Source organism: Vulpes lagopus, chromosome 3, assembly GCF_018345385.1.
Source record: "Vulpes lagopus strain Blue_001 chromosome 3, ASM1834538v1, whole genome shotgun sequence".
NCBI lineage: Eukaryota > Metazoa > Chordata > Mammalia > Carnivora > Canidae > Vulpes > Vulpes lagopus.
In genome coordinates, this window is record NC_054826.1 from 126,186,806 (window position 1) to 126,213,512 (window position 26,707).

At 51.9% G+C, this 26,707-nt stretch overlaps 1 protein-coding gene across 3 annotated transcripts in view; it reads left to right on the forward strand.

The window, feature by feature from the left end:
• SRL (sarcalumenin) overlaps positions 1 to 26,295 on the forward strand; it is a 49,749-nt gene extending 23,454 nt beyond the window's left edge. For 2 of the 3 annotated variants that reach the window (XM_041749292.1, XM_041749291.1), the window contains exons 2-6: positions 15,224 to 15,325; positions 16,168 to 16,263; positions 20,384 to 20,500; positions 21,223 to 21,456; positions 23,182 to 26,295. In XM_041749292.1, the coding sequence (XP_041605226.1) occupies positions 15,256 to 15,325; positions 16,168 to 16,263; positions 20,384 to 20,500; positions 21,223 to 21,456; positions 23,182 to 23,993 (1,329 nt within the window). In that variant the 5' untranslated portion in view covers positions 15,224 to 15,255 and the 3' untranslated portion in view covers positions 23,994 to 26,295. Of the gene's footprint in view, positions 1 to 12,574; positions 13,625 to 15,223; positions 15,326 to 16,167; positions 16,264 to 20,383; positions 20,501 to 21,222; positions 21,457 to 23,181 lie in introns of all 3 variants that reach the window. The other variant, XM_041749290.1, reaches the window with a different exon arrangement.
• The last annotated feature ends 412 nt before the right edge of the window (positions 26,296 to 26,707 follow it).

Below are 26,707 nucleotides of genomic sequence, written 5' to 3' on the forward strand. Positions count from 1 at the left end.
GTGTTCACTTCTGTAGTTTTTGGTGTATTCACAGATACATGCAACCATCAGCAAGTCAATTTTCTTTTAATATTTATTTATTCATGAGAGACTCAGAGAGAGAGAGAGAGAGAGAGAGAGAGGCAGAGACACAGGTAGAGGGAGAAGCAGGCCCCATGCGGGGAGCCTGACGTTGGACTCAATCCTGGGACTCCAGGATTGCGCCCCGGGCCAAAGGCAGGCACTAAACCGCTGAGCCACCCAGGGATTCCCTAGCAAGTCAATTTTAGAACATCTTTTTATCAACCCCAAAAAGAAGCTGTGTCCTTGCCACTCCTCATTCCCTATAAGCTGCCTCCTTGGTCACTGGCCACTACTCATCTGCTTTCTATCTCCCTGCATTTTCCTGTTCTGGACTCTTGTATAAATGGAATCACATGGTGTGTGGCCTCTTGTGTCTGGCTTCTCTCACTGAGCATCATGTCCTCACGGTTCACCCACCTCGTAGCAGGTGTCTGGACCTCATTGCATAATAAGGAATGAATATTCATTGGGTAATATTCCACTGTGTGGATCTGTTTTGTTTATCTGTTCATCAGTTGATGGACATTTAGGTTGTTTCCACCTTTTGGCTCTTGTGAGTAATGCTTCTGTGAACATAGATGTACATAATCTTTTTTTAATTTTATTTTATTTGAGAGATATGGAGAGAGGGAGCATGAGCAGAGAGAAGGAGAAGCATACTCCCTCTGGGCAGGGAGCCTGATGTGGGGCTCAATCCCAGGACCCCGAGATCATGACCTAAGCCAAAGGGAGACACCCAACTGAGCCACCCAGGTGCCCCCGCCTTTTTTTTTTTTTAGTTAAAGGCTTATTTGCTAGAGAGAGAGAGAAAGGAGACGCAAGAGTGAGAGGGGCAGAGAGAAAGGGAGAGAGAATCTCAAACAAACTTCTTGTTGAGCATGGAGCCCGATGTAGGGCTCAATCCCATGACCCTGAGATCATGACCTGAGGCTAAATGAAGAGTCAGACGCTTAACTGACTGAGCCACCCAGGCACTCCCGAGGTACACATTCTTGTGTGATGTGTTTGGGGAAATTTTGTCTTGATACAGCCATACTTTATATGTTTCCTTTTTAAAAAGTTTTTGTTTTTAAGTAATCTCTACGCCCAAAATGGGGCTCAAACTCCTGAGCTTGAGACCAAGAGTCACATGCTCCACTGACTGAGCCAGCCAGGCACGCCTAAAAATACATTACACTTTTCTAGTATTACTTGGCTTTCAAGAACTCTATCACATGTCATTGGAGCCTCCCAGTATCTGACACATAGTAGGTGCTCCATTGATAGCTGTGGAAGGAAGGCCCCACAAATCTGGACGTGGGCAGGCTGGTATTTTTCATTTCCACTTTATTATTAATGAAACAGGTACAGAAAAGTTGAAATACTTATTCAAGTTTCCACCGCTGAACAGGAGAACATATTTGGCCTCTAACTCTGTGCTTCCCTCTTTCTTCTCCTCTCTGAGAGAGCTGCTGCTGGCACTGGGCAGCTCTGCTTGACCACCAGGCTTCCATCCCATCACCAGCCGCATCTACTTCTTTGCGCTTTTTTCCTGGGAATATCCCCTGGCAGGGTAGCAGGGCCAGCTAGGCTTCAGACCCACCGTGTCCATAGAGCTGACAGGCGTCAGACCTGCCCCCTTCTCTCCTCACTCGGAGTGTGATTCAGTGGATTTGAGGAATGGCCCAGGAACGGATCTTTTAACTAAGCTCCTCCATGATCCTTTTGCAATTGGCCTAGGGCCACATCTTGAGAAGGGCTGACCCAGGGGAGGAGGCTCATTACTCTGGTGCTCTCAGGGCATCCAACAGATGTTTGCTGTGCTGGGGTACCTGCCAGGCCCTGTGCAATCCCAGGGGGGACACACTGATGGCCCTGGCCTCAGAGGGCTTATCGTCCATGGGGATACAAGTTACAAAGGCTGCCACATGGGGTGACGAGTGCTGTAGGAGCACAGAGCAGAAGCATCTCAGTACTAAGGGGCCCAGGGAGGCCTCCCAGGGGATGGGCTTCAAAGCTGGGGTCTGAAGTGTGAGCTGGAATTAGCCAGGTCCAGGCAGCAGGAAGTGGACAACAGTGAGGCTGGCACTTGAGGAGACTGGTTGGAAATATCTGGGGACTGAAAGCGGTTTCTCAGAGAATTCTGCAGGCGCTCATTGTGTGCATCTGGGTGGTCAGGGCTTTCTCAGGCCCTGGGAGGGACATGAAGAGGCTTTGGGTCTTCCTCTTGCCCCAGAGTCAGTGACAATCTAGGAGGGAAGATGGGACACTTGCCCACCCCCTGTAGGTCATAGCCACATGGGGCAGGGGTTGTGTCACTTGGCTTAGTGTGGATGGTCACGGACACTGGGTCAGTTGAGGTCATCCAGGGGACCCCGGTGGCCTGGAGGGGTGAGAAGCAGAGAACATGGAGGCAGCAAGATGTAAGCTGGCAGGAAGGAGCAGGTGCGGCCGGACCTGGGGTGAGGTGGGAGGACATTCCAGGCAGGTGGCAGTGTGGCCTTTGGGTCCTCATATGGGTTGGATTGTGTCTTCCAGAAAGGTAGGTTGAAGTCCTAACTTCTAGTACCTCCAAATGTGCACTTATTTGGAAATAGGTTCCTTGCAGCTGTAGTTAGTTAATCTGACTGGTGCCCTTAGATGTGAAGGAGAAAAGACCCAGAGAAGTGACACAGGGAGAAGACCATGTGCCATGGAAGTAGAGATTGGAGACATTCGTGGACAAGCCAGGGACTGCCGGGAGCCACCAGAAGGTGGAAGAGGCAGGAAGGAGATTCCCCTAGCATCTTTGGTGGGAGCACGGCCCTGCTGACATGCTGATTTTGGACTTCTTGTCTCCAGAACTGTGGGACTGTACGTTTCTCTCCCCCTCCCTCTCTCTCTCCCTCCCTCTCTCTCTCCCTCCCTCCTTCCCTCCCTGCCCTGAAACATTTCTGCTACTTTAAGCTGCCCGGGTTGTACTTTGTTACAGCAGCCACAGGAAACAAATACAGGAGCAAGCCCAGGCTTTTGGTGCAGGGATTTGGGGCCCTGGTCCTGGCTGGCAGGCAGGCAGGCCACTGGCTGGAGCTCCTCAGATGTGGCCTGGTAGAGGCTGCGTGGGGCCCTTGGTGTTGATCAGGAAGGGTCATCCCGGGGACAGTGAGTGCGGAATGTTCACTTGCTCTTGCCCCGCCCTCTGGCCTGCCCTTGGCTTTGACCTTCCTCTCCCCAGGGGAGCCCCGTGGGAACTAGAATTCCGCTTGCCCTGACCTGCATGGTCACCAGGCTGCTGAAGGAAAAGAAAGCTCTGGTTGACAAGACCCTTGTTTGGTTTCAGTGTTTGAAGAGACAAGGAGAGAGCTCAGGCCCTTGACAGTAACTCCACCAAATTTAATTGCCTAAAATGATTTCTCCCTGGGGGGTAGGGATGTCCAGAGTGGGAGCTCTGAGGGAGGGACAGAGCCACCTCTCACCGGGAAAGCGTGGCCCACGTGTCTGAGGTTCAGTGGGCTAGGCCACTTGAGGATACAAACCGGGAAGCCTGCTCCCACGGGAGACATGGGATTTCTAGAACTTTCTACCATAGAGCTACCCAGATATTCTTTGCCTGTGGCGTTCCAAGCTCTGAAATGCTAACAGGGTAATGGATGGATTCGCTTGAGAGGTTTTGGGAGTTTGTACCTTCTACGGAGCAGGGAGCAAGCAGAGGTCTTTTTCATTTTCCCTTGTGACCCAGACTCTGAAAGGCTCTCCTGGTTGATCTCGTTTGGCCTCTACAGTCCTGAAGTCAGAAGCTGAGAGCTGATCTCATGTAGCTTTCGTGGAACCTTTGTCCCCTGGTGCCGGGGACAGGGAGCCCTCCCTCATTCTCCTCCAGACCACCAGAGTACCCGGAGTAGGGGGAATGTAGGGCTGGACTGAGTGCAGATGGTAAGGAGCTGAACCTTACCCCAGTCCTTCCAAAATCTCCATCGACAGCTGTGCTTGGGGACCCAGCCTGACGTCAGACAGAGCCCTCAGCTGGCACTCCTACCCTTTATATAGGAATAACCAGGGGAATGGGTGGTCGGTCCCAGTAGTGCTGGATCCAGGACCAGGGCGAGGGGTCCAGGGCCTTGTATTTGGGTCCAGCTTTGCCCCCAGCTCGGGAGGCAGCTTCTGGCAGACTCTTTGCCCCCACTGGGCCTTGGTCGCCTCTGCTGTGGAATGAGTGAGTTGGGCCGGTTAACTTCTAAGTTTCCTTCCAGTGCTACGTATCTCTCATGCAAAAATAACCAAAACAAGGTGAAGTCTGGGGCTGTGAGTGTAAGGACCCAGGAGTGGAGCCTATCTGTTGCAAACCTGGTGAAGCCCTTTGGGAGAGAAGGTCGAAAGATCTGCATCTTAAGATCTGGGTAGCAGTTTTGCTGGAAGGGTCTTTGGGCTAGAGCTTACAGGGCCACACGTGGGTCACAATATCCATGCTGTTGCTGCCCTAGCCCCTGCCTTTGTTCGTCTTTCCTCCGCAACCTCCTCTGAGTCGACGTGGGGGCAAGCAGCTTCTCTGGTCTCGCTGGCGGCTGGAGGGGAGATCGGCTAAGGACACCTCACTAACAAGCAGGTGTGGGGCGGGCCTGGCACTGCTAACGGGGGCAGAGGAGCCACTTCTGGTTGCACAGACCCATGTGTGAAGCCCTTCAAAGCTGCCAAAACATTAGCTCTGATTTCAGCCTAGCAGGATAAGCAAAGTGCCCCTCGAGCAGGAGCTAGGGCCACTCTTCGCTTCATGGTGGTGGCACAGTCAAAACTACTTTCTCAAGGCCTGAGTCCTTTCTGAAGGGCTCATTGCTTTGCTTCCTGTGCTCACTTATTCCAAGGACAATGAGGACACGCTGGCACTGGGGTGGCCTCTCCAGCTGTGTTGCCACTTCTGAGAGCCGAGAAGAGCCCTTAGTCACTCTTCCTCCAAGCAGAGCCTCTTACCCCTTCTCAGATACATGCAGCCCGCAAGTGGGTTTGCTTAGGCATCGTCCTGAGTGCGCATTTGTGCTGGGCGCGACCTGCAGGGTCACCTCCCTTCAGTGGTGGATGGAAGGAGTCTGGGAGTTTGGAGGGGGAGAGGAAGCTGTGTATCACCTCAGAAGTTTCTGGGTGAGTCAGGGCTGAGTGGAAATGGTCAGTTACCACAAGAGTCAACGTGGAGCTCAGCAGGACAAGATCTCGGCCCCAGGGGTGTTGACAGCTGAGGCCCATTCCTGTCCCAGGCCAGCTGGAACCTCTGAAAAGTCAGGCTACCCCCAGCATGCACAACTCCTTGTTTGAGCTGCTTCTGGCTGGGAGAAGGGGAGAAGGAGTCCCCAGGCAGAAAGACCATTCTGGCCCACTGACCGACCCCCCAGAAACAGAGGGTTGGAAGGAGAGGAGTGGAGGTGAGCCATCAGGGCTCCTGTCCAAAGCTCGTTCTCTTTTGGCTCACTCAGTGAATTTGGGATTTGGCCTGGCATCTTTGCTCTTCTAGGAAATTATTATACCTGACATTGCAGAATGCTTTTAAATATCAACTGATGCTTAAAATACTTTGAAGGGGATAGCACAGGAGGTATTATTATCTGCATTTTATAGGTGAATGGATTTGGTGCAGGAAGAGTGAGGAGCAAGGTTACATTGCTGGTTCATAAGACTGAGGAGTTCTCCTGGCCCCATCCAGAGTGCAGTCTGGGTCTAGGTCTTGGGGCAGAAGGAAACCCTGAGATGTGGTCTTGGCCCAAGCTGGGGAAGGTGTCAGATCTGTTTCCCATGTTTGAGAATGCTTCCCTTTGCCCTGCTTCCCTGCCTTGGGGATGAGGTGGGTCTGGTGAGTCATTATTCCCCCCACATCTGAGCCCAGGTGGCTCTGACCTGAAGTCAAGGCAGCCATCTGCCTGAGGGCTCAGGGAACCACACTCCTTTGGCTCCCAGTGGGTCTCTCTTGCCTGGTGACCAAGAGTCAACCGTCAGCCCTCCCAGGAGTCATCCTCCAGATTCCAGGGAGATTCCATGTCTTGGGGTGGGGAGATGGAAGGTAAGGACTCGAACTACCTGTCTCAGGATCTAGCGTGTTCCTCTCTCTTTTGCCTCCCCTCACCCCCCTTGCCCTGTTGCCCCCGTCTCAGTCCCTCTGAATGGAGGGAGTATTGTCCCATGACTCCTATAATGACTTCTGTTCACCTCAGGCAGGGCTGATCTCTGGGAAAACTGGTTTTCCATGGCCTATACCTTTAATAATTGAGTCTCACTGAGGGGTCAGGACTTCAGGTTTTACTTCTTCCAGAGGCATTTGCCTTTTGAAAGTGAGTGCACAACCACATTCGTGAATCCTCTGGGCACCAGCAACAAGATTGTGTATACATGATGGTTGTGGGATTGTGGGCGATTTCTCTCTTGCCCTCAAAGCAAGAATTCACAGGAAAAGGAGGGTGGAGTTCTGCCAATTCTCTGGACTTCATGGGTTAAAAACAATGGTCTTGAAGTCTTAATCCTTTTTGAAGGGAGGAGGAAGAGGGTAGACTGAGAAGCTGCTGTCCTGAGGCCCGCTAACCCCCTCTCCTTTCTGGGGTTGGTAGCTTGGTGCCAGGAAAGCCCATGAGACTCAGTTGGTGGAGAGCTGGCTTCTAGAACCAGCCCTGCTGGTTCAGGGCAGGGCATCCTCAGCGTTTCAGGCTCCTGATCAGTGAATCAAACCACTTGGTCCCTGTGAGAGGGTCCCTTTTGACCCCTAATCCTCATGTTCTCCCTGAATTGTGCCCTTGTCATTGCATCCTATCCCCTGGGTGAGTCATTTTGGGGCTAGAGTCCAGCTGGGGACTAGCTGTCCTGGTGGGATTAACCTTGACTTTAGGAACTTGGCCAGGAGGCCAAAGAATCTTCCAAGGATGGGTGCCTTGCTCACTGTACCCTGGTTCCCTTGTCTGGGTGGGAAAAGAGATAAAGGCCAACAGAATGGCCAGAGAGGGTCTTGGGCTTCTGGGAGGATGTGGATACTTCCCTTCTAGGGTCCTCAGCATTGGCATCTACAAAACTGTCTGGAGGCTCATCCAAGAAGTGAAAGAACAAGGGACCCTGAGTGGTGAACACTGGCTCTGTAAATAAAGTCAAGAAAAAAATGTGACACCAAAAGAGGCTGCTGACCGTTGGCCCAGTCCAGGAGTGTTCAAAGACAAGATCTAGGACACGGAAAGGATCAGTCTGCTGCTCTGACTCTGTAAACCCTGTTTCTGGAGGGTTTTCAGCTGCACTTGAGGCACGGTCAATGTGCTGTCTGAGTGTTTGGGTGAAGGACAGCCTGGTGAAAGACTGGTGAAAGACCTGGTGAAGTCCCCTCTGGATGCAAGACTGGCATTCCTGACTCCTGGGTACAGATGTGTCCTGGCCTAGAACTGGAAAGTGACTGTCCTCCTGGGGCTTTATTACTGATGAGTCATCTGCATAACTGTGTGTGAGTGACAGTCAAAGGTATTTTACCTGTGTGACTTGGACTCAGGAGCTTCAATCGGATGAGAAGACCCGTGGAGGATAACCTTGGCAGATCCTTAGAGATGTGTGCTAAGGAGTCTTGGACAGGTGGGATTGAGTTTAGAAGTTAACTTCTATTCCGTGGAGACACTGGATGTATTCAGCGCCTAGAGGTGGGCTCAAACCAGGTCAGCCAAGCAAGGTCTCAGGTTCTGACCTCTCTTGTCCTGATCTCCAGCTTCAACACAGACTCCCTGATGCCTGGCACAGAGGCTGTCTCGGAGCAGTGCTTCCCAAACATTGGTGCTCGTGAGAACCGCCTTCTGAAACACGCAGCTTCACGCTGACCCAGCCTTGGAGACTGGGCGTCTGTGCTTAGAAAGCCCTGCAGCTCTCGGATACCACCTGCACGTGGCCTGAGAGCTCTGCTTTGTTTCTTGGCCCGAGTTCTAGCCTATCCCTGGAATGCTTGCTGGGCAAACAACTTGACTTTCCTGTGTCCGCTTCCTCAGAGGTTAATAGTCCTTGCTTCCCATGCCTCAGAGGGCTGCCAGGATGAGAGAAGAACATAAAACTGCTCTGGGACGTGTGAAGTTCTGCGTGAAGGCAAGACATCACCCAGCTCAGTGCTTGGCTGTAGCTCAGCAGATGCTGTAGTGGGGGCTCCTTAGGCTTCTGGGGAAATGATCAAGAGGAAGCTACTGGAATTTTTAGGGACAAGGCAAGAGAGGCAGGAGCAGTGGCTGTCACATACCCCTATCCTTAGGCCCCCATCCTGTCCCTGAGAGGGACAAACAGACCCAAGGAAAGCTGCTGGCAGGACGTAAAGGGGTGGCTGAACCCCAGCTTCTTCATCTTCCCACACCCCTTAGGCACATGTTGGAGCCCTGGCCTTCACAGGACTTGGTTCGCAAACCACGTGGGAGTAGAACAAACTCTGGACTGAAAGTCATGAACCTGGGCTCTGTCCCAACCCTACCCTGACCTTGGGAAAGTCTCTAAGGCTCCCTGGCCAGAGCTTCCCCTTCTGCAGTTGGACTCGGCAAGGCCCCTGGTGACTCCACAGTTCTGAGTCCATGTGAAAGTGCTTTGGAACAGGTTAGGAGCTGGGGAAAATCAGGTGTTTGGTTGGCAGTAGAGAGAGGAACTGAGCCTGGACCCCCCCGTTGGGGCTGCAGATGGGGCAAGCTACCAAAAGGCTGACTCCAAAGACAGCAGAGGGGGTGTCAGGAGAGAAAGCAAAACTGGTTTATGCCATTCTCTGCCCAGCACGCAGGCCTTCCCATAATCTTGGGTTGAGCTGGGGGCTTGCTATTCATGTACTCTGATGTAAGCACCCAGGCCCGTCCAGGGCCAGGATGGCTGCCTTGGCAGCAGCACATACAGTACAGTACGGTGTGTCCTGGGGTAGACCAACACTCATCTTACCGGGCTCTCAACCCATTCAGGTGTCCTGGGTGCCCTATACCTTCTCTCACCTCCTCCAGGGGCCGTTAGGGGGCTTTAGCTAGATGCTGGGGAGATCAAGGAGAGAGGGAATTGGATTTGATTTCATGGAATTGAACTGAATTTAATCAGAGGCTCTTGAAGCTTCTGACTGCCTCCCAGAGGAGATATGAGGCCCAGTGGCACAGCTGCTTCCTGGGGATTGGGCTCTGGGGACCCAATGCCACAGCTTGTTTCATTGAGAGATTTTTCCATCAGAGTTATTTATAGCCTGGGAAGGAAGGTTACAGGGCATGAAGGCATCACCCTTGGTCTTTTTTTTTTTGCTCCAAATTGTTTAGCAGGTCAGTGCCAGCTTGACACTAAATCCTAAAAATCCAGGAAGGCTATAGATGTAAATGTGTATACACACAGGCACATACTTGAATTCCTCTCCGCGGCCCAGGAGTGGAAATACACAACAATGGGAAGTTCATGATAAGCCCCCAAAGTCTGGGGTGCTCATCTCCCTTGGGATTATGTAGCCCTTTCACCCTTGCCAGGAACAGAAGGTGTTTGGAGAATATTGGAAACACCACAGGTGGTCAGACCCAGAGTATGTTCCACCTACCATCCCACCATCATCCCCACCATTACCACTGTCATCATCCCCACCATCCTCACCATCATCATTACCATCACCACCATCACCACCATTCCTACAATCAACATCATCAATAGTAGAGGGCAGTAGGGGCCTATGGAAAAGGCTAGATTCATCAGAGAAGCCTGGACCATTGCTATTCCAAGAGTACGTGCCAAGCCTTGGATGACTCATCCAAGGAACCTCCAGTGGGCACACGAGTAGGGAGGAGCCAGGAACAGAAGCCTTGGGCTCAGGATTGGGCTCAGCCCTTGGGCTCATGGCCTCAGGGCTCAGGATTATTTGGTTTATCAGTGGTTTGCAGCTTTGGCTGCATGTTAGAATTATCGTTTTGTTGTTGTTGTTGTTGTTGTTGTTCCAGTCCTGATGCTAGGGATACATCCTAGTTCAATCAGAACCTCTGAGGAGAGGGGAGGAGTGGCACCAAGAACTGGATGATTCCAGTGTGTAGCTGGTGCCCAGAACCACTGGGTCAGAGGCATTTTTATCAGGGGGTGTAGACCAGTGCTTCTCAAACTAATGTGGAAACAAAGCATTGGGGCATCTTGTGAAAATGCAGATTCTGATTCAGTGGGTGTGGGCTGCGCCCTGTGAGTCTGCATCTGTACCAGGCACCCCCGGGGTGCTGGTTCTGCAGGTGCCCAGACCACGCTCTGAGTCCATGAGAGGGACATGGGCTCTGAGTAGCATGGGTGTAATACCCCACTTAGGGCCAGGCAATCTCCTTTGCTACTCTGTAGTTAAATGGGTTCAGCCAGTTGCCAGCTGTGTGTTGGGCAAGGCATTCAGTGTCTCAGATTTCAGTCCTCTTGGCTATAAAACAGGGATAAGAGGAAGGCTTGTCTTCCAGAAGCAAGTGAGATTAAGTAAATTAAGATCAATTACTGTTTTATTTATATAAAATGCTTAAGCATTGCCTGCACACTGAATAAATTGTACGAATATATCTCATATGACATATATTACATGTATCTTGCTGCTCAGGATTGTCAGTCTCTGGGTTAAACCAAGTTCCTGCCATAGATTTTTCTCCAGGGAGTCAGGGGGTGGGGGGATGGAGATACAGGCAGAAGAATTAGGAGGTAGGGAAAGAAAATTTTATTTATTTTTATTTATTTTTTTTTTGGGGGGGGGGAATAAAATTTTAATGGATAACCTCCGCCTCTGCCACAGAGGAACCAGAAATTCTTATTGTACCCAGATGTCACCACAGACCTCTCCCTAGCACTTTCTGTGGGCCAGGCAAAGTCCCAAGCCTGGGGAACATGGGGAAGATTATTAAAGCCTTGGCTCCTGCAGTCCAAATGTGGAGAGAAGGTGTGTGCAGGGAAGGGTGAGGGCTGGGGTTCCCCTGTGCACCCCTAAACACATGTTGGCACAGGAGGCCTGGACGAGGAGTAGGCAGTTGTGGGTTCCAGTCACCCATTAGCCACCTGCGTCTTAGGCAAGTCAAAGACTTTCTCTAGACCTTCTGAAAATGTGTCTGATGGTAATCAAGGAGGTCAGCCAAGGTCATGAATGTGAAAGTGTCCAATCAGTGTAAGCAACTCCTTTATAATTAAGAGACACCCAAATTTCCTCTTTCTGAATTTGATAGCAGATTGCTGCTGTGGGGGTTAATGAGAAAATATTTGTTCTTGGCCCCTGGAGGCTGCCCCAGATTTCAGGGAACAAGGCAAGTGGGTACCCTGACGCAAGAGGGGCACCCCAAGAAGTGGCTTTTCTTGGTGGGAGGCAGAGGTGGGAGTACCAGGCTGTCCCAGCAGAGATGGGATGCTGCTTCCTCATAAAGCATCTTTGTGAGTCAAGGGAGTCCTCGGGGCTGTCTCAGCTACCCCAAGGTATAAGGCCAGTCATCCCTCATCACCCCCTGCCCCCCATGTCTGCAGAGGTCCTCCTCCTGGAACCCCCCCTCCTTTTTTTTTTTTTTTAATTTTATTTATTTATTCACGAGAGACACGGCGAGAGAGTCAGAGACACAGGCAGAGGGAGAAGCAGGCTCCATGCAGGGAGCCAGGTATGGGACTCGATCCCTGGACTCCAGGATCATGCCTTGGGTCAAAGGCAGACGTTCAACCACTGAGCCACCCAGGTGTCCTGAACCTCCCCCTTAAACAGGTCCCAGCCTCAGTGGGAGGAGACAGAAAGGATAGACCCAACCTTCTCTCCTGACCCCATTTTGCACATAAATCACACTTCTCTCCTGACAGAGGTCTCTGGCACAGATTAGGCCCCCCACCTCATGCTCTCCTGCTCTCCTCTTTCTGTGCCATGGGTGAAGCCATGGGCCCTTAGAAAGGGATCCCCTCAGGAAGGGGTTGGCTAAGGCCACCGGGAAGCCCTGGCCCTGCCCGTTTTGGATATTCCCTCCTCCTCACCCTGCACGTCCCCTCTAATCTAAGGTAGAAAGGCCAGCAAATGCCTGCCCTTAAGGGGACAGAGTTGGATATATGACTTAAGGCCGAGAGCCACAAGTAATCCCCTAAGTACTTGCCGTGTAACTTGAGATGATCTGGCCCCCACACACCTGTTTTCCCTCCTTTGCTGATAGCAGTATAAAAAGCATGTGGCTAATGACTCTAGGAACTGACAAGGGGGTGGAATGTCCAAGCATCTGTCCTATCTTGGATAGATCTCCTAGTGAGCCCCGCTGCACGTGTGCCCGCCACTAGGTTGAGGGAGGGCTGGAAGGGATCCCTGATTTCCAGCCCTGTAGCGATCAGGACCCGGGGGAGGCCCGAGGGCCCGGCCCAGGGTGGGGCTCTCAGGGAGGATGCACCGCGGGCGATCACCCCGAGCCACCACAGCTTCCAGGGACTGGGCAGGAGGCGGAGTAACGCCTAATGCCACTGTGCTTGCCTCAGGGCACATGCCTCGGCCCACGCCTGGCCTGGAGGATTGGAGCTAGCTTGCGTTAGATGTTAGACGCTTGAGGGAAGCAGAGTGAGTGCCAACCCTGTGAAACTGACCAATGGTGTTCTAATCATTTAGAACTGCAAGTTTCCGCTTCGGGTGGCACAGAAGATGTTGGCAATTTGTTGGAGAATCACTTCTCTGCTGGAGAAGCAAGTCTAGAGGAGAAGGAAAGGGCGCTTTATGTGGAGGCGGCCCCTCAAGAGAAGACCCTGCTCCTTCATTCCCCGGATGGCAGGGAGGCTGAGAGCTCGGAGCAGCCCGCTGCCGGGGCCCCCGCTGCCGGGGCCCCCGCTGCCGGGGCCCCCGCCGCCGGCCCCGGCTCTGCTCCTGAAGCCAGCCTCTCCAATGCCTCAGCCTCAGAGTCAGCTGCCCCCGGGGGCCCTGCGGGGCCTGGGGAGGAAGAAGCGGGCCCACCGGGAGCCAGCACCCTTCCTCCAGACGGGGAGGGCCAGCCTGGGGGAGAGTTGGGTTTGGGAGAGGGCCCAGGTCAGGAGGGGGCTGCTGGGGAGGCCGAAGGACAGGCCGGGAGGGGTGTGGTCCCTGGGGAGGCTGAGGAGGTCCTAGGGGAGCACCCCGAGCAGGGGGCAGCAGTAGGGACTGCACAGCCTGAGGGCTTGGGGGCCTTTCCTGGCCCAGAGGTAAAGGAGGTCCACGTTCCTGAGACACAACTGGAGCACAGCCCGGGGCCTGATCAGCTGCTGGAAGTGCCCGCTGGAATCTCAGATGTGGACACAGAGACCCAGGAGGGGGCCGAGGGCCAGGGGGAGCCCAGCCCCAGCCCAGCCTCGGAGGCCAGCACCGCGCAGAGCTCCAAGGCGGGGGGCACCCAGGAAGATCACCCCCCCAAGGGCCTGGCACCAGGGCTAACCGAGGAGGGCCTGGACGAGGCCTCCTCTGAGGAAGAGAGTGGAGATGAGGAAGGAGGAGGAGCTCCATCCGAAGAAGAATCTGAGGAGGACAGTGGCGATGGGGCTAGCTCAGAAGAAGCAGGGGGTACCTCAGAGGAAGCCGGGGAACCCCAGGAAGCAGCAGGAACCGTGAGCCCTGGAGAAGAGGGGGCCCAGCTGAGCTCCAAGGAATTGAATACAGGGCCCGAGGCAGAGGAGCCCAAGGAGGGGCCTCAGGGTAGGGGTTTGCCAGGATTGCTCCTGGCCCCTCGGGCAGCTGCCCTCATCCTGGAAGATGCGTGTGGTGGGATAGGCAGGGACAGGGTTGGGGTGGGGGCACTGGAGAAGCCCCAGCCAGCTCCGGGTTTGCTGGGTGGGGGCCCTGCCAGGATGCCTGGCTCATGGGGTGCCTTCGGGCTGCTCACCGGTCAGCAAACCGTCCCTTTTGGAGGGACGAGTGGGAGGCCGCACCATGGAGGGCCCAGAATGAACCCGTCACTTCCCAGCTAGGCCCTCCAGAGCCTCCCTCTTAGGATCCCTCAATCGACTTTAACTGGGACCAGTGCCGTAACCTGAAGGACACGGGATGTAGTGGCAGGTTTTGAGGCCCCACAGTGGCAGGCTGGTGGAGAGAGGTGCAGGGAGGGTGTGTTCCGGAGCCTCCCGGGGGTCTCCCCTTGAAGACTAGGCCAGGTCAGGTGGGGTGGACAGGCACCGGGGTCAGGATGGCAATAGGAAACCTCAGGCTGGCTATGACGTTAATGGGGCACAGGGGAGGGGATCCTAGGGATGGCTGGGGGTGGGAGGCAAGCCACATCTGAATAGGCTGGCCTGGACCAAGGCAGCCTTGAGATGGAGGGACTGGGCTCAGTCTTCACATTCCAGCATGGCTCCCCCCCAGATTTCCTGGCAGGATTTAGTTTCCACACTGCTTGTTGGATCCTGTACACTCCACAAGGGGGAGGGCCTGCAGCCATGGGGGGCTCCCTTTTTCCCGGGTCTGCTCTGTACTACATCTGCAGTTGGGGTGCCGGGGCTGATCTTGGTGGAGAATCATACTCCTGAGGTGCTACGTGAGGCACAGTGATTATTTTCTGCTCCCTTACCTTGTGGAACTGGTCTCCCCTGCCCCTCATCCCAAGTCCATCCCACCCGGTACAAATGGCTGTGATTCAGGGCACCTGCAACATGGGCACCCCTCCCTGGGAGCCTGCAAGGGTTCATAGGGGCATCTCCCACTTGGTCAGAAGCACTGGCTGCCCCCCACTCCCCACCCAAGACAGGCTCCTGGGAAGTAATGCAGACGCCTCTAAACCACTACTGGCTCCTGCTCCATTTTTGCCTACTTAACTCCTCCCGGGGGTCTCAGCTCTCAGGGAGGTTTTCTGAACCCCTGCTGAGACCTCGTAGGTGCAAATCTTAGGTCCTCATAGCTTCTGGAATCTTTCCTGCCTTAGCCACGACACTAACTGTAATTATTACATTACTTTCAAGATGACTCCCCCCCACCCCTGCTTCCGCGCTCCCCGAGAGACTATAGGAAAACTGCCTAAGGGCAGGAGCTGTGTCTGTTTTGGGCACCACTGCTTTCCCAGCGTGGAGCTCAGTGCTTCACCCCTAGTACATGTTCAGTCAGTATTTGTTGAAGAGGTAAAATGGATCATGGAGTTTGCAGAATTTGGGGTGGGTTTTCAGAGTCCGTCCTAGAGACAGAACTCTGTTCAGCTGAACTTGGCAAGCCTTCCTGCAGCTCTTCCTTATGCCCTTCCCTGTCTTCACGGGCTTAGAGCCCAGCTCTTAGCTTTGCCCTAACCCTGTTTTCTGCTTCTCTCCTCAGAAGAGGCAGACGATGTGAGTGAAGAAGCCCCAATGAGGGACCGCTCCCACATAGAGAAGACTCTGATGCTGAATGAGGACAAGCCAGTGGATGACTACTCTGGTAACCAGAGGGAGGCTCTGGGACTGGAGCTGGGAGAGCTGTGTAACCAGGGGCCAGGCGTAACCTCCGGGGTTGGGCTCTGAGGCCGGTGGGTCCCCGGGCCAAAAGCCCTGGAGATGGGGAGGGGACTCTGTGGAAGAGCCCCCCCCCCACAAGATCCGCGTTCAAGGCCCGCATGGGGACTTTGGCTTAATGGGGTGAGGGGAAGGTGATCCAAGCAGAGGAAACTCTGCCAGGGTAGAGGACAAATCCCAGTGCTGCCTGGGGCCCGGTGCCAGCCTTCATGCAGTGGCCGGGGAGGCTTCCTAATAAGAGTTCATCCCATCTGCTTTGGTTTTTCAGTTTATAAAGCCCTTTTATTTCTGGCACTTCATCCTCATAATAACCCAAGGCAGTGGGGCTTACTGCCTCCTCTTCATTGATGAGCTAGCTGGAGCTCGGAGCAGCCGCGGTTTGCAAAGGGCACACAGCTAGAGGGGAGCAGTGGGAGGGTAGGGTGTAGACAGCCTGGCCGGGGCCTCTAGTTCCTCCTTCTGGGCCTCATACCCTGCAGGCTCCCAGCCTTACCGTGTGAGTTGCTTCTCCGTGGAAGGAGAAGAGGATTAGGTTTTTTTTTTTTTTTTTTTTTTGAGGATTAGGTTTTAAAAAAAATAGTTCAGGAGGTTTTGAGGGTGGGAGGGAATGCCTTTTGGTTAAAAATTTCTGAGGTTTGGGATGTGGCCCAACTCCTTCCAGGAATGCTAATACAGGGCAATCAGTCACTGCCTGGGTGGGGAGCTGCCCTGGGGAGTGGGCCAGACTCTCTCCCTTCACCCTCTCCCTTCATCCTTTTCTACCCTCAGTGGTGCTGCAGCGGCTTCGAAAGATCTACCATTCCTCCATCAAGCCCCTGGAGCAGTCTTACAAATACAACGAGCTTCGGCAGCATGAGATCACAGGTACATCTCGTGTCTGATGCCTGTGCTCTCTGGGGCTCTGTGAGTGGTAGGTGTGAGCACATGTGGAGCTGAGCTCTCCTGAATCCACCCTCCCCGTAGGAAGGCCTCAGTCCTGCCATCACCCTTCCTTTGCAAGGGTGCCCTAATCTGCACAGGGTTTTGTAGAGATCACTTTGTTTGCAAGTGTTCATGTTTCAGTAATGCAGTTGTGGTTTACAAGGACGGCAATGCCAATTTCCAGCCTCCCACTTCTCGCCTGTGCTGAAGGGTCCCCTGAGGGCCCCCGGACTGCCTGCGAAGGGATCATGTGTTAAGTCCCCTAATTTGCCTGGAGTCCTTCTCTTCTCCTTATCACTCCTTTGGTCGGCTTTCCTTGGGTCTGGATACTTTTAAAAGTTTGTTTTCAGGGCAGCCCCGGTGGCACGCAGCGGTTTAGCACCGCCTGCAGCCCAGGGCGTGATCCTGGAGACCCTGGATTGAGTCCCACGTCGGGCTCTCTGTATGATGCCTGCTTCTCCCTCTGCCTGTGTCTCTGCCTCTCTGTCTCTATGAATAAATAAATAAAATCTTTAAAAAAAAGAGTTTGTTTTCAGAATAATAAGAACAAAGGACACTTGTTGCCAAACCAAAAAAAATCAAATAGTAGAAAACACTATGCATTGAAAAATAAAAATCCCTCTCTTGATTTTCAACTTCTCTGCTTCCTCTTCCAGAGACTCCCTCTGTTACAGTTTCCAGACATTTGCTCTGTGCACATGAACATATGCAAGCATGTCCTTCTCTGTTTTACCCAATGGTATCACAACACGCGGTTGTGTGTGCACGGCCCTGCTTTGCTCTTTCTGAGCGTCTGAGAGCATCACACTGTGTAATCACTGTTCTACTTAGGACAGCAGAGCATTCGCCATGTTCCTTTTCCAAAAATGTTACCAGCACAAAACTGTTATGTCTTCCGTGCAAATATATTTGCAGGACAAATCATTAAAAGTGTAACACCAGAGTTAAGTTTTCACAGTTGTTGCCAAGTTGCCTTAGGTGGTAGCAGTTTGTGGCCACAGTGATGGTCTATGAGAGATCTTGTTTCCCTGGAGCCATGCCCTTTTTTTTTTCTATTTTTTTAAAAGATTTTATTTATTTATTCATGAGAGACACACACACAGAGAGAGAGGCAGAGACACAGGCAGAGGGAGAAGCAGGCTCCACCCAGGGAGCCCGACGTGGGACAAGATCCTGAGACTCTAGGATCATGCCCCCAGCCGAAGGCAGGCGTCAGACCACCGAGCCACCCAGAGATCCCTGCCATGCCCTTTATATGAGTTATTCATCTCTGAAAACTTTCACAGTGGCATCTGATTGACTGGTGACTGGCACTATGCATCTCTTTCTGTGTGAATTGGCGATTTCTGTATTACTTCATGTGGTGCTCCTGATGGCTCTAACGTGGGTAGGGTATTTAGAGTATACATTATCCCCGCTTCACAGAAGAGGGACCTGACGCCCAGAGAAATGCTGGGTTTCCCAGGATCACACAGCAGGAACCAGGAGCTGGAACCAGGAGCTGAACCCTCTGCTGCTTCTCTGAGAGAATGCCCTTTTCCATGGCTTTCCAGACTGCCTCTTGCAAGCCTAGGAGCATATCATCCTCTTGGGCTTCACAGGGAATGTGTTCTGTCGTCCAGGGTTGCCTTCCCTTGTAGCCCTCAGACCCAGTGGCTTGGCTTGCCCCCCTCCCAGGCCGTGGACAGAGAGTGGGGTGGGGGGGATGGGCATGGGTGGGGGGTGGGGAGATGGTTCTCTGCTGGAGGGTGTCCCTGTTTCCTGATCCCACTTTCTGGGCTTGGCTTCTCTCCCCTGGCCTATCCTGGTACCAGGGATTCCACCAGCTGGCAGATGTGCCTTTGGGCAGCTTCCATGCCTCACCTGTGGCTTCCTGCCTATGCCAGTGACGCCCCCTGCTGCAGACAGCCGAAACAGCACCCCCCAGAGAGCCCATTTCTGGTTTGTCTCAGCCGCCAGCTGGAAGGTCCAGTTCCCTTGTGTCTCCGGGGCCTGGGAAAAGACACTCTTTGTAGGAGCTCTGTGGCTATAACTGGGGACTCCTGCCACCCCCTCAGTCTGCCTATCCCCTCAGTCTTCGAGCCAAAGGTTGACACCCAGAGATTTGAGTGATTCATTGTGCGTATTTGCATGCAGGGAGAAATGGGGCAGGGCCGTGGTATCAATTTCAGGCAATTACATATGTGCCTGCCGCTTATGAGACGCTGTCTCGGTCTTCTGGGACTAAGTTCTCACCTTAGAGAAAGAAAACCAGCACATCGAGAAGCAAGGTGCAGAACAAGAGGAATACTGTACTCCTCTTTGCATAAAAAAGATGGGGAACGTGATATCTGCTAATATTGCTTATACTACATGTATTAAAATGCCCGAAAGAATATAGTAGTGGATGATATGGCGTAGGCAGACTGGGGACAGGGATGCAAGACTTTCATTCTATACCTTTTTATACTTCTGATTTTTTTTTTTTAAGATTTTATCCATTTATTCATGAGAGACACAGACAGAGGCAGAGACACAGGCAGAGGGAGAAGCAGGCTCCCTGCAGGGGGCCCGACGTGGAACTCGATCCCAGGTCTCCAGGATCACACCCTGAGCTGAAGGCAGACGCTAAACTGCTGAACCACCTGGGCTGCCCATACTTCTGATTTTTGAACCAAGAAATTAAATACATCAAAACAGAAAAGAAAAAACGAGTGTCCACTGTCCAGGGCCTATGTGCCAGGCTCAGGGCGACACAGGCTGGAGAACTTGAGGTGTATACATGACGCCGGGCTGGCCTCTGTGCTGTGACTCAGAAAAGCTGCAAGAGCACGTGCCTGAGAGTCTGCAGCCAGTGGCTGCATCCCCCTCCGGCCCCCCAAGTTTTTTTTTAATATTTTATTTATTCGTGAAAGGCACAGAGAGAAAGAGACACAGGCACAGGCAGAGGGAGAAGCAGACTCCATGCAGGGAGCCCAATGTGGGACTGGATCCCCGGTCTCCAGGTTCACACCCAGGGCTGAAGACGGTGCTAAACTGCTGAGCCACTCGCCACCCCCCCAAGTTTTGAAAGTCCTGGAGGATTCTGCTTTCCCTTTGCAGGGACCCTAACTGGTGTGGGCCAGCAGGGTGTTCTTCCTGACATTGGACACAGGGCCCAGGAACCCAAGAACTGCCGAGTCAGTGGTTGGTCCTGGGACCTGGCAAACATGTTATGGTCTCTGGAGGCTAATTTAAGACTGGCTGGGAGCCCAGGGTCAGGCTGAGCCTGAGATAGGATGTCAGGGGGCCCCCTTCCAGGCTGTCTAAGATGTGTCAGCCTCTTTCATGTCTTTTTTTTCCCCTGTTACCAATCCTAAGAGCAGAGTTTTTTTGTTTTAAGATTTTATTTTTGAGTAATCTCTACATCCATGGGGCTCAAACTCACAACCCCAAGATCAAGAGTTACCCATTCCACTGACTAAGCCAGCCAGGTGTCCCCAGATAGCAGAGTTTTAACCTCTCCCCATAGGGTAGCTCCTTTCTCCCCTTCTTTTATTTATGTATTTATTTATTTTTAAAAAGATTTTATTTATTTATTTGACAGAGAGATAGAGCCAGAGAGCATGAGCCGGGGGGAATGGCAGAGGGAGAGGGAGAAGCAGGCTTCTTGTGAGCAGGGAGCCCAAAGTGGGGCTTGATCTCAGGACCCCAGGATCCTGACCTGAGCCAAAGGCAGATGCTTAACCAACCGAGCCACCCAGGTGCCCCCTCCTCCCCTTCTTATGCACCATCCTCCAGATGTAAACCAGGGGGCTTCACCCACAGTGAGTTCTGAGTCAGCGTTTGTTGATATCACTTAGTTTCTCCTTCTGGTGCCTGTGTGCCAAGGATCTGTGTAAGTTCAAAACCATATCTTCTGGTGTCTTTTAACTGGGTGATCACACTTACGTAGCAAGAGACATGCAATGGATCGCCATACCCTGTCTGATCTCCTGTAGGATTCCATAACTCAGATGGACTAGGGGGTGCAGCATGGAACACTGTGTCACTCCCGTAACTAATTTTGTTGGTCACTTCCATGTCTAATTCCTGCTGCCTGAAGATGGGGAAATTACTTCCAAGCCCATGGTGCTGTTCCTGGGACCGTGGAGCGTTGGCAAATCCACCATGATAAACTACCTCCTCGGGCTGGAAAACACTCGCTACCAGCTCTATACAGGTAACGGTGGGATTTTCATGTGTGTGCGTTGGTATGTCGATGTCCTGTGTGAAAGCACGATAAAACATTTATATGTGTCTTCAACAGAACAATGAAAATTATATACAAGAAACAAGCAGCTGTAATTAGTTGACAGGAGCATTTTCACAACAGCCAAGAGGTGGAAACCACCCAAACATCCATGGGTGGATGAATGGATAAACAAAAGGGTCTTATCTGTACATAGACTATGGAATATTTTTCAGTCTTAAGAAGAAATGCATTTCTGAAACATGCTACAACATGCATGAATCTTGAAGACACTGTATTAAGTGCAATAAGCGAGACTTGAAAGGACAGATATCCTACGATTCTACTTATGAGGTGCTTAGAGTCATCCCATTCATAGAGACAGAGTAGAGTAGAGATTACCAGGGGCTGGGAAGGGGGAATGACTTGGCACAGTTTCAGTTTGGGAGATAGATGGTGGTAAAGGCTACACAACAGTGTAAATGTACTTAATGCCACTGAACCGTACACCTAAAAATGGTTACAATAGTCAATTCTGTTAAATATATTTTCCTACAGTTAAAAAAAGAAGGAAGACACTAGCTTAGCAAACAGGTCTCCAATTCTCATGGCAAACCTTCCTGGGAAACCCCTTGCTTATCCACTTATTTTGTAGTACAGTCACTGTCCCAGAGGTGACTGTGTTCCTACTGATCTCCTGCCCATGTGTACAGGCGCTGAGCCCACCACCTCTGAGTTCACCGTCCTCATGCACGGGCCCAAGCTGAAAACCATCGAGGGTATTGTCATGGCTGCCGACAGCGCCCGGTCCTTCTCACCCCTCGAGAAATTTGGCCAGAATTTCCTAGAGAAGCTGATTGGCATCGAGGTTCCTCACAAACTTCTGGAGCGAGTCACTTTTGTGGATACACCGGGCATCATTGAGAACCGCAAACAGCAAGAAAGAGGTAATTAAACACTTGTGTCTGAACAGCATGAGTGTTGTTTTAGGAAACTGTTCAACGTGGGTAGGAGGCAGATAGGGGAGAGGAAATGTGGCCAGCCTTGTCCAAGATCTAGGGGTGTGGTCTTTGCTTCCAGTCCCTTCTGTTTGTCCCTGTGGTGCTACTTAGGTGTGTAGTACTGTGTCCTTTCACCTCCCCAAGGACTGATCTGGTTTGGGATCGATATTTTCCCAAGAGGAGGCCTGGTCTTCTCTGTAAGTAGCTCCTTCAGGTCCCCCCTGGGGCTGAGCCATGTTTGGGAGGCTCAGGCTTTCCTGAGGGATCAAGAATCTGGACTCCTTGGATCCCAGTTCAGGTGTAATTGACCTGTGATTAACTTGGGTTCTGGTTTGAACCTGACCTTAAACTCTTTCTGGTCCAGTGTCTGCTTTACTAGGTCGGCTTCAACATAAGCCTGTCTTAGACTCATTGGAGTGCCTCTCTGAGCCCAGCAGACACTAGGTTATGACAGCGGTCCCTGAGTATTGCTATGACACAGGGCTGTCTGCAGAGATGAGTCATAACAGGGAATTTGTAGGACTGTATGACCAGATGGTAGATCTCAATTTATGGTTCTAAGTCTCATTTTTTAAAAGATCTTATTTCTTTATTCATATGAGACACAGAGAGAGGCAGAGACATAGGCAGAGGGAGAAGCAGGCTCCCCGCAGGGAGTCCCATGTGGGACTTGATCCCAGGACCCCGGGATCACCACCTGAGCCAAAGGCAGGCACTCAACCACTGAGCCACCCATGCATCCCATCATTTTAAATTTTTTAAAATATTTTATTTATTTATTCATGAGAGACAGAGAAGATGCAGAGACATAGGCAGAGGGAGAGGCAGGCTCCCTATGGGGACCCCAATGCAGGACTTGATCCCATGACCCTGGATCCCTCCCTGAGCCAAAGGAGATACTCAACCACTGAGCCACCCAGGCGTCCCCCATCATTTTAATTTTATGACTGTTTTATGACTAGTAATAGATTACCACTAATAATTATAATAGTACATTAACCTTTATTCTATTATGCATTGGACAATTTTATGCATTATTGGTTGATTGTTGTAGAAAAATCTCAAGACAGGTATTCCTAGTCTCCTCATTTTGGAAATAAGTTGAAGGAATTAAAATATGTCAAGCACCTACTGTGTGAGAGGCAGTGTCAGGTACTTTCATTTATTTATAGCAACATAATAATCTTTACAGCAGCTTAGGTATTACTGTTTTTCTTGTCATTTTGTGGCTAAGATGGCAAAACTTCAAAGCAGAGCTGGCTGGCCAGTGGTAAAACCCAAATTTCAGTCCTGGTCTTAGGCCAACTCCACATTGCTTCCCCTTCAATAGCACATCCTCTCTTTCATATCCTTCTAGTTCTCTGGCCTCTTCCCTTTGATGTCTTTGCCACTGTCCCATATCTTTTTAGACAGTAGGCAGATACCCATTTCAAAAAAGGATTTTGCTTTCCTGGAGCCTTGGATTCCACAGATTAAAACAAAGGTCAGGCTGCTCTTGGTTGGGGGTTGACAAGGTGCAGGAAATAGATAATTAATTCTTGTAGTCTTTAGAAACCCAGAAAATGCCTGCTGTCTTTACTTCCTTCACTCAGGCAATGATTTGGTTCTGGAGGGGGCAGGAGGGGCTTAGGGTGAGCCTGCTCAGCTTAACTTCTTGCTCCCCCCACCAAGGTTACCCCTTCAATGATGTGTGCCAGTGGTTCATCGACAGAGCTGACCTCATCTTTGTTGTGTTTGACCCAACCAAGCTGGATGTGGGTCTGGAGCTAGAGATGCTCTTCCGGCAGCTGAAGGGACGTGAATCTCAGATAAGGATCATCCTGAACAAGGCTGACAACCTGGCCACGCAGATGCTCATGCGGGTGTATGGGGCCCTCTTCTGGAGCTTGGCCCCACTCATCAACGTCACAGAGCCCCCACGGGTTTATGTTAGCTCCTTCTGGCCACAAGACTACAAGCCCGATACCCACCGGGACCTGTTTCTCAAGGAAGAGATCTCCCTCCTGGAAGACCTGAACCAAGTGATTGAGAACAGGCTGGAGAACAAGATTGCATTCATCCGCCAGCATGCCATCCGGGTCCGCATTCATGCCCTCCTGGTCGACCGCTATCTGCAGACTTACAAGGACAAAATGACCTTCTTCAGCGATGGAGAACTGGTCTTTAAGGACATCGTGGAAGACCCTGACAAGTTCTACATCTTCAAGACCATCCTGGCAAAGACCAACGTCAGCAAGTTTGACCTTCCCAACCGTGAGGCCTATAAGGACTTCTTTGGTATCAACCCCATCTCCAGTTTCAAGTTGCTGTCTCAGCAGTGCTCCTACATGGGGGGCTGCTTTCTGGAGAAGATTGAGCGGGCCATCACTCAGGAGCTCCCTGGCCTCCTGGGAAGCCTTGGGCTAGGGAAGAATCCAGGTGCTCTCAACTGTGACAAAACAGGGTGTGGCGAAACCCCAAAGAATCGCTATAAGAAACACTAGGTTGTGTAGCTGTTCTTGGGTTCCTGTTGGTGGATGAGCTTGTGTCCTAACTGTCTGAGAAGTCCTGGTTTATTAACCCTTTGAGCCACACTGGCGAGAATCATTACGCCTCGGAGATTTGGGAGTTAATTGAGGCCAGTGGTATGAGTTGGGAGGCAAAAGGAAACTGTGAATTATAGTGTGTCCCCTCCCCTTGTCTTGTTGCTTCGGTGAGGGGCCCACCTGCTTTTCCTGGGTCCTATGGCAAAGGGACAGAGAGCAGCTACATTCTAGTGTATACTGAGGTGACAAGCTTTAAGCTAAAAGCAGCTGCAGTTCCCCTGTAAGCTGGGAAAATAGAGAAAACTTGATTACTGGAGGGCTGCTCAGGTTTTTCGAAGCTTCTTCCCGCACAGTCTTCCACTGGTCCTCCAGCCCTCGCCGGCTCTCCGGCTCGGATTGGCTTCAGCAGGAGATAGTCCCTGGGTCTGAAGCCACCTTGGTTCGAGCCTACCCCCAGGCCCTCTTTCCTGTTTCCTCAAGGGGTGGGAGAATGGCTTAAGATACCAGAACACTAAGATCGACCAGGAGTGTGTCATCGCTCCCCCCCACTACCCCCCCACCCCTCACCTCCAAGCCCCCCACCACCCCCAACCCCGGGGAGGAGAAGGATCTGCCTCCCCCCTGCCATCTCTCCGATGTAGTCTTCCAAGCCAGCTGGGAAGCTCGATCCCTTTCTCAGCCCCAAGAGGAGGTTGAGTGTTCCATGTATTCAGGTAATTTACTTCTTGGAAGTGACTTCAGTGAAAGTACCGGAAGGGCTCAGAGGGTTAATTGGTTTGCAGTGTGTCTTTGTCTATTGCATGTCTTGGAAAACTCAGACCCCAAAGGCGTTGGGTTTCAGAGGAGACAATGGAAACCTTGCTTCTTTTCATTAGGGTCTTCTCTGGGCAGCCCATCTCCCCCAAATGAGGAGGGGCGGTTTCCACAACTTCTCTGCAGAGACACTGTGCAGGGGAGTCGTTTTCTCCTGGTTTTCATGCCATGGCCTTTCCTTCCCCTTCTTCTCCATTCCCTGATGTGCCAACACTCAAAACTCAGAGTGATTTCCCATGAGTCAGAGCCAGCATTGGCCACTCCGTGTGGGTGGCAACCAAAGCTTCACATTTGGTTTTCTACCTGACCTTGATACTGATACCAAGTGTAGCACAGGGAAGCCAGGGCCTTCAGATACCAACAAGTGTGAATACGTGTGTACTGCGGTGTCCAGGAGAGATTAGGGAGATAGTAGAGGCCAGAGGGCACGGAGAAAGAATGCACTGTGAGGCCTGTCTGGCTGGTGTACCACCTTGGAGGGCAGCAGGGGATGGAGGGAAGGAGCCTTTTGATGAAAAGTAGGTGGATGAACAGTATGTGTAGATCTAGGAGACCTGGGTCAAGGCCCACCAGCTCCAGGAAGTTGCTTTGGACCAGAAAGAGAGCAAAGATGAAGGCAGATGGGAGGCTCTCTGAGGACGAGACCGAGGAAGCAAGCTGGCGATCAGATTAGGTCCACCTGGAGAATTCGGAATCCCTGCTTCCCAGAATTAGCACTCTGGTGCATGCTGCAGAACCAACCAGAGAAATGGGCATACTGGGGCACCTGAGGGGCCTGGTGACCAAGGCCTGATAAGCTGCTTTTCTTCTCACTAAAAACCAACCCTTGCCTCACCTCCTCATCATGCACCCTCTCAAGAGCTTGCCCTCCCACCTTGCTCCTGGATGCTCCCAGTGCACTTGAGCTGCTCTTGGCATATCTGGTTTTCTCAGTTCAGCTTGGGACATAAAAGGTGCAGAACTGTGTGGGCATTGTCATAGTGGCCCATGCCACCATTGCTCTGGGGGAAGCCGGGGCAAGGGGGCCAGCGCATACATACGGTGTCTCTACTTTCAGGGGGGTGGCATTATCAGTGTGGTCTTTCCTCCCTTTCTTTGTTCCATCCGTTTGCCTTTCCTTGCTCCTGTTCCTCTGCTCTCTGGTTCACCTGTCTTTGCTCTGAATTGCCTGCAGGCTTGTCAGTTGGTCGGCCTGGGTGTTCAGTGCTGTTCAGGCCCCTGCTCTGTGGATGTGGATTTCAAGCAGAATTCTGACTCTTTGGGAAGGGGGAGGGGGTTGGGACCTGGAGGTAAATTTAGGATCCAGAGATTTCCCCCAAGAGGAGTTATTTGTAAGTATTCGTGCCTGAACTGTTGCTGTTTCTCTCCAAAGTGGAAATTTTCCTGTGTTCTTTCCATTCTGATTTCATCAGGGAGGAAATCTCAATAAAGTTCAATCTCTCTGTGACACTGCGTGCTTTCTGATGGTCTCCGATCAGCTTAATCTCTTTCTCTTCCTTGTATCTAGTGGTAGACCGATTTTTATTAAGACTTAATTGGTTTTCAAGCAGTTTCAGGTCCAGAGCAAAACAGAAAGGGAAGTAGAGGTTCCCTGCACACCCCCCACCCCTACGATGCACAGCTGCCCCACCAGCAACACCCTCACTGCCATGGGATGTTTGTTCCAACTGATGAGGCGACAAGGATGCACCATAGTCACCCCGAGTCCGTAGTTTAGATTAGGGTTTACTCCCAGTGCTGTATATTCCGCGTGTTGGGACAAATGTGTCGTGATGTGTCCATCCTTTTGGAAGATACGGAGTATTACCACTGCCCTACGAATCCTCTGCACTCCACCTGTTCATTCCTCCCGTCTCTTC